Below are 9757 nucleotides of genomic sequence, written 5' to 3' on the forward strand. Positions count from 1 at the left end.
GTTTTCTTTGTATTAATTACACGAAATATTAAATTAGTTAATACTTTTCCCTGTGTTGCTGCCATGTGTTTGTGTTTATAACATGCTAGGACTTTGTCCTTATTAAGTTAGGAATCAAACTATAATTTTGTCTTTCTTTTCTGATTGTTATTGTTTAGAAGAGGCAGGCATCCACGACACGGAATGGTTGCAGCATATTTATTGTATTTTAATGTTTGTTCTGTTACTTAATGGAACAGATGATAAAATTGTAAAGTTCACAACAAGCATACTACATTTATATATTGTGCTTGTTCTTTTTTATTTTTATTAATATACATATGAATAAGTGTATAGCTTTTTTTAAAGATCTGGAGGGGGAGACCAAAGGAATTTCATTGGAAGGTAATATAGATGAATGAATGATTAATATTAATGTAGATAGCTTATGTTCTAAAAATAATTCCTCAAAAACCAAGGGGTTTTTATTTTGATTTGGAAACTTTTTAGCAGAATACAACTACAATAATTTCTGAAAAGAGCGTCAGTGGTTTAAGCACTTGACTTTTAATCTACAGGTCTTGGGTTCGATTCCCGCCATGTACCAATATGATTTTCGAATTTTCGTGTACATAATTTCCTACGTTCTTACGGTGCAGGAAAACACGAATTTTTGGACCGCTACATAGTTTTATCCTGGGGGACACCAGAAAATGCGTACTTGCGCTGTAGGAAATTTAAAAAGGGGTTGAAGTTGAATTAAAAATTCAACTTACTGAAGCATTTTCAGCATATTACTGGGTTAATGCACTGGACAGAAGTGTAGTTTTAGGACAGATAACATTAATAATAGCTAAATTAAGTATATATCCAGTGCTAGTATACCGACAAAACGTAATACTGTGCAAGTGGTGTCTGAACGTCGTTTTGACCTATTTTGGCACCACGCGTAGGCAATCTGCGTTACAGTGCTAAGCTACATCACGGAGGAACAAAATTCGTCAGATTCGTCGTGTGACTAACTTGAAGTACACTTCTACTATTCATTACAAACTTTTGAAATAATAAAAAAAAATCCTTCAACAAAATTTATTTATTGTCTTAAAACTACACATTTATACAAATTATACACTGCTTTATAGATTTAGAACTTAAATATAGTGTATTTTATACTAGCTTAGTGAGATATCTTTAAATAGATTAAGATTTTGGTGTCCTGACTCTAAATAATTTTTACTACAACAATAACAGAAATATTTGTTTATGAACGGGAACATTGATGTGTCACATTCTGCAGAGGATTTTATTGGTTCATTATTCAAATATTGACCGGGTTGGAAATTTGAAACTGTTCTGGAAAAATTTGTTGCCTCTATTGCTGTAAGCTTTTCATTCTTCAATGCAAGGCAGCTCTAAAAAAAACATTTAAAAATTTATTATTACTTCATTCTCTTAGTAAATAAAAGCTTTTAAAACAGGCCATATAAATTTAAGTGGGCCTAATTTTAATTCTTTTTCCATCTTACAAAAGAAAAATAAGTTACTGAACTGTACATGCTATGGAATTAAAAAATTATAGGAAAAGCAATGTTTAAAAGAAAAATAAAGTAGAAAGTATAATTTTACCTTACAAACTAGACATGTTATATTAGTTTTCTCAATTGTTCCTATTTTATCAGCAGTTTTGCACACAGTTGACACAGTAGCTGGGAAGTTCTCTTGAAGATCCCACACAAAATTTTTTATAACTGACTGAAGACTGTTTTCTTTAATTTTAACATTTGATAAGTGGGTAAGATTCTTAATTTGTATGTAATGATGCAATTCCTCTTCAGTTATATCTTTCATTGGTCTTAATATTTTTATTTCATCTCGGTTATCTAAAAAACCCTGAAAAAATAGTTATCTTTTAATGTAATTGTTTTAAAATATGTTTCCAAACTATTTTGATTTGTATAGAACTTACGATATCATGTTCTACTTGTGATCCTCGTCCAATTGCAAGATTAGAGAGCAAGTTGACTGCTAATGTAGTTGTTGTTTCTGCCGTAAAAATAAAATTACATTGACATTCTTTAGCCACTCGTCTGAATGTATCATGTTTTATTTTGGTTTCTATGTCATTGCTTGATGTGGGAGTCATTTTGCTTAATACATTTTGTAGTTTAGTCTTTAATTCACAGTCAGTAGTTGTCTCTGATAAACTGTTAACATCAGGCAGAGTATTTGATTTTTGAAAGTAGAATTTATTAATGTTTACAATGTAAACACTAAATTTATAGGAATTGCATTGATTAATAACCAATTCTGCAACTTTATGATCCATTTCCTTCTCTCCAAATCCTAAAAACGAAAATAAACTTTTGAGTTTATAATAAAATATAATAAACAAGTGCCAGTGTCTTATACAACAAATTTTTATTCAGCAACTATTTTTGGCATGGAAAATATTCTTATCACAAATGGCAAAGTATAACCAAGGCATTTGGAAATTTTTAAATGGAGTCATTTTACTTTGGTAAGCTGTTTTAGCAAATTATAAAATAAACTACTATAACAGTAAGCTTATTAATGCATTGTAATTGGGTACATCAGGAAGTTAGTTTTGGATCTGGTGTTTAAAGGATAACTATCAAGCTAATGAAATATTTTTTTGTATAAATCGTAATTTTAGGTGGTTAAGAATGATAGCGAAATCCTCTAGGCCTATAAATCTTAAAAATGCTTTCGAAATATTGAGTAGAAATTAAAATAAGTGTTTACATGTTTTACCTGTTAAATGCAAGAAAACTGGGCTTATTCTTAGTTTTTTATGATTATCTTGTAATAAACCATTATTGATTAAGTCCAGTAATACTGTGGAGCTTTGTCCCCCAGTTAGGCAAACCAAAACCTTTTCACTTGATGATAATATTTTGTTTTTACCAATACACGCTCTGAATTTATGATTAATGTTTGTCATGAAACAATTTAAGCAATAAACGTGTTCTTTACGAATAGTGAGAGAGCCGGGATCTTTACATTTTTTGCAATACATTTTTATAAAACCGAATGCAAAATGCAACAAAATAATAACCTTATTTATGTTAGGTTAGACCATAGATTAAGTCAACGTAGAAAATAGAAATGTCAGATTTCACACAACTCTTAACAATTTGCATAGTCTACAACCATAAATAATAATTTTAAATAATCATGATTTATCAATATTTTTTACTAAAAGATGAAGATGGCATTTTAACCGCAATTTAAAAGGATCGCGCTATGCAAAACATTTTACACTACAATACCCGGTTTTAAATAGATAATCAAATTAGGGATTATTTGTTTTACTGGTGGTACTGTACTGCAAATTTTCCTCATGAATTTTGCTTGGCTTTTCACCATTTCTTTCATACAGTAATGGAAACAGAAGGGAAAAACAAACAAAGCCATTTAGATTTATAAAATTGTATTGTCTTTAAAAAAGGAACAAAAGTTAAACTTTATTGAAGGCAGCAATATCAACGCTTTGAACCTGTAAAAAAAATCTTGTTGAACTTTAATGTCTTAATAGATAAATTATTACTACAAATAATAGTTATGAAAGTTATTCAATAAAGGTAAAGGTATTGCAAAATAAAAGTGAAAATAACTTACAAAGTCTTCAATTTTTTCAATTTCTTCAACAAGCCAATCAACAGAAACTTTGTCATCTTCCACAACACAAGAAATTTGTAACTTGTGAATGCCAAAAGCTAATGGAACAAGTTTTGCGGCTCCCCACAGCAGACCATCTGTGTTAATTACTCTCACTGCTTTTTCCATTTCAGCCATATCTGTTTCATCATCCCAAGGTTTGACATCTAATATAATATTAGATTTTGCAATCAAAACTGGTTCTAAAACAATAAAACGGAATAATTATTAGGTGCTTCATAAGGTTTATGGTATACAGCGATACAAAACATTTTCTTGTTAAAACTAATGCCTTTATGACACAATACATCCTATTTGATTGGGTTAGTTAATCCTAATGTATATTAATATAAACTACATACTTTTAGATTTCTTAGCATTGTATGCAGCCAAGCGCTCTTCTCTTAGTTTTGCAGCTTCTGCACTTTCCTCTTCATCATCAGACCCAAACAAATCAACACCATCGTCTGAATCTTCCTTATCTGCTGCCTGCTACACATTTTGATATTTAAAAAAGGAACAGACAACATAAAACTTATAGGATTTGTATTTAAAAATGTTTTGTTTTAAAGATACTTCATTTTTTAAAAGACTCGTTTATTAAAAAAAAAATACCTGGCTCTGTGCTGGAGCTGCTGGCTGCACACTCTTGGGAGCCTTTGTCTCCAATGAGTCTACTCTAGCTTGTAGGCCAAGTACCAACTTGCGTAAATCATCAATTGCTTTCTTCAAATCAACATTCTCTTTTTCCAAGTTATTTAATTTGTTGAACAGTTCTGTATTTGGTACACCAGCTAATGTGGCAACACTATCCATCTGTAATATACAAATGTTCCTTACTTCATGTCCTACAAAGTAGTATTAAAATGCTAATGTGAAATACCAATTCAGAAGAAAAGCAGCAATTTATTATAATTTCCTAGTAAATAATAGATTTCACAATTATAGATTAAAATAAAAAAGAATTGAATGAGATGTAATAATAAAACAAGTAATAATGCAATGAATACATGTAATTATTTTCTAAATAATGTGTGATCACGTCTAAGGTCATTAGTTAGTGCCAAAGTTGGTTTTCCCAATAGAAGATTTACATATACATAGTAATAGAATACATTCCTAAAAAGGAAATGAGAACAATGGTCTATAAACAAGTCCACACTTAACAAACAATTTAGTTTCATTGAACTAACAAAGATGATATCAAAACTACCTTCAAAGAAAGGAACTTGAAATGGGTATCACACTTACTAACAGCTTATATTCTATTAAAAGTGTAAATTTCTTAATTTACTCACACATTCTAAGGAATTTTTGATATGTTGCCTGGCCTTTGCAACCTCGCTGGCCAATGAAGAATTCCCAATTACTGCTGTACCCCCTTGGGGGTTTTGAGCCTGAAAGTTTTGTACATGGTTTAATAATATTTACTTTATGTTTTTAGTTTATATTTAATATACATCACTCTTTTCTATACAACAAGTTGAACACATTGACATCTGTATAACACATTTAAAAAGCTATATTTAAACTACTGATTGTCATAATAAATGAATTTTTTTTCCTTTGCTAGTATGCAAAAATGAATAAAATTACCTTAGACATTGATTCATAATAATTCTTCTCAGCATCATTGTAGGCAGTTTTGTCCAGCCATATCTTTTCATGAATTAGAGCAGACATTATCTGTAATTTAAAAATCTTTTATTTATGTAGGGTATAATGTTATAATTCAAATGGTAAAAACTGTTTCATAATTTCTTGCTTAATGTTCATGTATCAAAATAACGTTTTATATACAATTTTTATTTAAAATTAAGGTAGCGTAAAGTTAAATCCATACCCCACATTGATAATACTCAGATTTCTTTTATTTGAGAAATCATTTGAAAAACTAATACAATAATACTAAAGATTACTAGAGTATAATTTGAAAAACGATTCGGCGGTGGTATGCAGTAATAAGACTGAATTAAGAGAAACACTTAAAATTAATAAAATATTTATTTATTTAATATTTTCCAGTCAAAACACAGTGTATATAAATAGCCTGCTCTATACAGCTTTCGTGAAACATTATAGGTTAGGAGATAATATGTACATTTTAAGTTCATAAATCTTACATTTCATTTTGTGTAAATATAATTACCTTTGAAATATAATTTCACAACAAATTATCTGAGATATAAGTTTTATTTGACGGATATTCGAATATATTTTTGATACAATTTAAACCGTCAATCAAGCGTCAAACTTCGAAAGGAAAGAATATTTTGAACTGAACACTTGGCACTTGGCAGCCTGTAAAACTTTTACCACGTTGGCCGTTGGCGCGCGGTGTTAGGAATTGCCATAACAAAAAAATGTCTAGTAAATATTGACTATACTTACAAAACCTAAAGTAACATACTAACTACTTATAGGTTCTCCAAAATTAGCTGGTATCAAAGAAAAAAGATAAAATGGCCTGACGTAAGTAGTATACTAAGCGTATGTTAACTCTTTTCTGCTATCTAATTCATACATGTATCATGTATTATGAAAATCTACCTAAGGACATGGAAAGTAATCAATTAGTGACTTTGTGTGTGGTATATAAATATAATACACAAAAGTGAACAGTCTAAAATGCCCAAAAGTCAACTTAATGTAAAATTTTTGTCCAATAAAAAATAAAAAGTAGGTAGGTGTAGTTATGTACGTAATTATTATTTTTTATTGACTTAAGCAGGTATTTAGTACATTTTTAGTATCATCTTTCATTGTGCAAGTTTTGTAAAAATATTTAGTAAGGAGCGTTTCTACAGTTTTAAAACGCGGGAAGAGTTTGAAAGTGAAGTTTTGAGTAAGAAGTTAAGTTAGTTTATTCAAATAACTACAACTATTGTTCTGGTATAGTAATTTCTATGGTAGTACGAGTAAGTAAGGGTCACTGTAAAAATTTTAGCTAATAGCTATGACTTTTTCTATCATGACAAATTAGCTGGTTGCTAATTGACACGAACAATAATATAGAAATAGTGAATAGAATTACATGACAAGGTTTAAAACTACACTCAAGTATTTAATAATGATTCTTGATAGATGTGTTTAAGGCTGTCAAGACCTTAAGCAAAAAGTTTAATTAAGAATAATGGTAGGGATATAAAAGAATGCAATTCGTCAGTTGAATAAGTCAGGTTTTATAGGACGACATTCTACTATCAATTTGTTTACATTTTTGTTTAACGGCCGGTGAAACTGTTTTTATTAATTTAAAATTACATCGAAATTTGATAATAATCATATAAAGCCTTTCTTAGTAGTACCTTAATATTCTAAACATTTATTACATTAGTCTCAATCTCTAGTTCAAAAGTATAAACAAATACTCAAAATACATGTAGCATCTTTGAGACGGAGTTCCATCGCGATGAAAAAAAAGTAACTTAACATCAGTTTTTCCAAAGATTTTCTTACAGCATATCTCCCCTGTTTTAAGCGAAAAAAATCCAGCGGTGTTCCTATTTATCATTAGATTAATGATAGATTTGCTTTGTTTAGTGTTTTGTAAGTAACACTTTAACTCTTCCAAGACACTTTTTCCTCTTTCTTAAAATAAGTTGGTGCAACTTGACAAATTTTTACTTACCAAAATTTAAGTAAAAAGTATCATTATTCTTGCCGTGTCGGTCTCGTTTGTACTTAGAATAAATAAAAGTTTCCGTGGACATGTTATAAGACCAATTGTTTATAACGTTTTAGGTGAGGTGTTTATTTAGAATAAAAAATGCAGCTTAGCAACGTTCAAACATTATTTTTAAATAGACAAAAATAACTATAAATGTTACAACAGAAAGGTTACGGAGCGCTTTAGTACGAAGAACATTAACAAAAAAAGCGACAAACACAATTTTTATTACAGCAGCCGCATAAGTGGACAGAATCATAATGTCGCTAAAGTTGAAATATATAACGGCCATTTTATTTGCATAGAATATACATGATAAAGTATAAATGCTTATGTTTTTTCGTCTCAATAGGAGCGGACAGCGGCAAGCGCTATTCAAGTGTAACCTTGAGCTTATTATAACTTAAAAGTGAGAGAAGTTATACTTATTTTTATTGGCTGTAGCACCAGATAGATATGTATATACATATTTGTGCGTTGGTTTTAGGTTTCTTTTTAAAAGGAAGGAAAACTTTTTAATATTTTTAAACAAAAATCGATAGAACTAAATCTAATATATTAGATACGAAATACACAGTATAAAGATAACGTTTTGTTTATGCTTGAAAGTATTTTAAAACTAATATTAACGTAAAAAATATGTAATTACATTCATCTCGGAATATGAAAACAGTGGAGAAGTAAATATGACTACGATAGGAAATTTAAAGAAAAGCTAGTGTCTAATAGTTTGTTATAAAAGAAAAAAAAAACTAACTGTATGATTACTATCATTTATTGCATCATCGCGTTAACCATGAATTTATTCTTTGAAAAATACAATTCTATGTAACAGACGTACATTTGTACATTTAAAATACATTTCAGTTATTTTGGGGTATACGGGAACATGGAAAATCGTTAGTGTATTAGATTACACAACATAGGTACAATCGAGGATTCTGACAGTGTTCTTTCTAAAAAGTTGTAGTCGTTTTATTGTTTTATACAAATTTGATGACAACGCGGAGCAATGTAACAATAAGAGCTTTTAAATGTATCTGTAAAAATTGGTTGGTCAGCGGTACACTTTTAATTGCAATTTATGACGGGATAATACCGTCTTTTGTGAAGAGGCGTCATTTGTAAGAGGCGGAGTTTGTCTCCCTGCAACAAACAAAGAGTTTGCTTCCCTGCAACACACACAGCAATTTTTTTGTAAGAGGAACACCGCGGCTTTTTGCGACTGTATATGATATTGTCTGTTGTGCTGCTAGTCATATGTTTTAAAATAAAACACTACTACTAAACACTAGTATTAATCCTTTTTATACATTACAGTTGGAACGTTATATTATTAACTACTAAGATTGTTTCATTAATGTATGACCTCGTGATGTCACAAGGGGCGAGATAATTTTCATGATTACAAGAATACAAGACGAAAGTTGCGTAACATTAAAAGCAATACCCAGAATTATGTCTTTTCTACATCGTGTAACAGCAGGTGTCTTGTTTATTGCCAATACCTTATGTAACATATTAACGCAAGTGAACCAGATTCGTGTCCTATCATTAAAATATACAATTTGTGTTCATATATTTATCTGAAGCTACCGAAGCTTAGATCGTACAGTCGATCTGCCGATATAATTACTTTAAGTACATATATTGCTTATTGTTTTATCTGAAAGTGGAAGTAGGACCTGACTATCTTCGCTTTCCGATAAATTAAATCACTGTTATATTCAATAATTAGTATAGAAAAATATATATACTCGTATAACTAAAGTTATATGACTCTTTCCATGACAAGAACCAACATAGAATTCGTAACGTTTAATTTTTTTCAAACAATAAGCAGACCCAGCTACATGGACGTGACGGTCTTTTTCGAAGTAGTTTTGATATCCTTACATTTTCCGAACCTCTAGGGTGCAGGCCTCCTCTCTGTCGCTCTGGTCTACTTAATAATATAGTATAGTATTTACTTAACAGTATCAAAACTACCGAACAGAAATAATCAATAGCAATAGTAAAAGCCATAGCTTCGTAATTTTTTGTACTTATTACAATGAAAATTGCTGAACTGGAACAAACTTGCTAGAACCAATTGCATAATAATTATAATGCTATTAAAGTATGAGTATCTTAATTAAACAAATTGAAAATCATTTGCGGTTTCATGTTCAATTACTATGTGAAATAGACATTTTTAAATACGTAAATTATAAAGGTACAGTACTACTACATAAAAAGAAAACTTTATAAGTATATTATTAATATTCATTTCAAGTAAGATATTTAAAGTGGCAATTTATTATCTTAACCGAATACTGGAAGTAAATGCAATAGCATTTTCACTTAAGTTCGAGAAAGTAAGGAGTTGTTGCGTAAGTTTAAGCTTCATATTTTGTAACGGCTGTTAAGATCTGGTCTGTGGAAGCGGCG

General features: G+C 29.9%; 2 protein-coding genes across 3 annotated transcripts; both read right to left on the bottom strand.

The window, feature by feature from the left end:
* Nucleotides 1-6: 6 nt before the first annotated feature.
* Nucleotides 7-3088, bottom strand: LOC106100689 (cytoplasmic tRNA 2-thiolation protein 2). Its single transcript, XM_013279667.1, has 4 exons — nt 2752-3088; nt 1946-2322; nt 1606-1869; nt 7-1391 (listed from the first exon to the last, which is right to left on the bottom strand). Exons 1-4 carry the CDS (start codon nt 3014-3016, stop codon nt 1152-1154), a joined length of 1146 nt encoding a protein of 381 aa, XP_013135121.1. The 5' UTR covers nt 3017-3088; the 3' UTR covers nt 7-1151.
* A 325-nt stretch (nt 3089-3413) lies between these two features.
* On the bottom strand, nt 3414-5988 carry LOC106100731 (probable elongation factor 1-delta). Of its 2 annotated transcripts, none has more exons than XM_013279734.1 (7): nt 5807-5988; nt 5254-5343; nt 4956-5054; nt 4273-4473; nt 4020-4146; nt 3619-3860; nt 3414-3496 (listed from the first exon to the last, which is right to left on the bottom strand). In XM_013279734.1, the coding sequence occupies exons 2-7, from the start codon at nt 5338-5340 to the stop codon at nt 3458-3460; spliced, it is 795 nt and encodes a 264-aa protein (XP_013135188.1). In that variant the 5' UTR covers nt 5341-5343; nt 5807-5988; the 3' UTR covers nt 3414-3457. The 2 variants fall into 2 exon arrangements, with proteins under 2 accessions (XP_013135188.1, XP_013135187.1); XM_013279733.1 differs by having other exon boundaries at nt 4020-4149; nt 5807-5987.
* Nucleotides 5989-9757: the final 3769 nt, after the last annotated feature.

This window comes from Papilio polytes, unplaced genomic scaffold (assembly GCF_000836215.1).
Source record: "Papilio polytes unplaced genomic scaffold, Ppol_1.0 DF824047.1, whole genome shotgun sequence".
NCBI lineage: Eukaryota > Metazoa > Arthropoda > Insecta > Lepidoptera > Papilionidae > Papilio > Papilio polytes.

Excerpts from the sequence above, each read along its gene's own strand:
- LOC106100689 (XM_013279667.1), bottom strand. The coding sequence starts at position 3,016 with ATGTATTGCAAAAAATGTAAAGATCCCGGCTCTCTCACTATTCGTAAA. Across the intron at positions 2,323-2,751 it reads AGTTTTCTTGCATTTAACAG|GATTTGGAGAGAAGGAAATG; the intron begins GTAAAACATGTA and ends TTTCGTTTTTAG. Across the intron at positions 1,870-1,945 it reads CACAAGTAGAACATGATATC|GGTTTTTTAGATAACCGAGA; the intron begins GTAAGTTCTATA and ends CTATTTTTTCAG.
- LOC106100731 (XM_013279733.1), bottom strand. The coding sequence starts at position 5,340 with ATGTCTGCTCTAATTCATGAAAAGATATGGCTGGACAAAACTGCCTAC. Across the intron at positions 5,055-5,253 it reads ATTATGAATCAATGTCTAAG|GCTCAAAACCCCCAAGGGGG; the intron begins GTAATTTTATTC and ends CAAAACTTTCAG. Across the intron at positions 4,474-4,955 it reads TCAAAAATTCCTTAGAATGT|ATGGATAGTGTTGCCACATT; the intron begins GTGAGTAAATTA and ends TGTATATTACAG.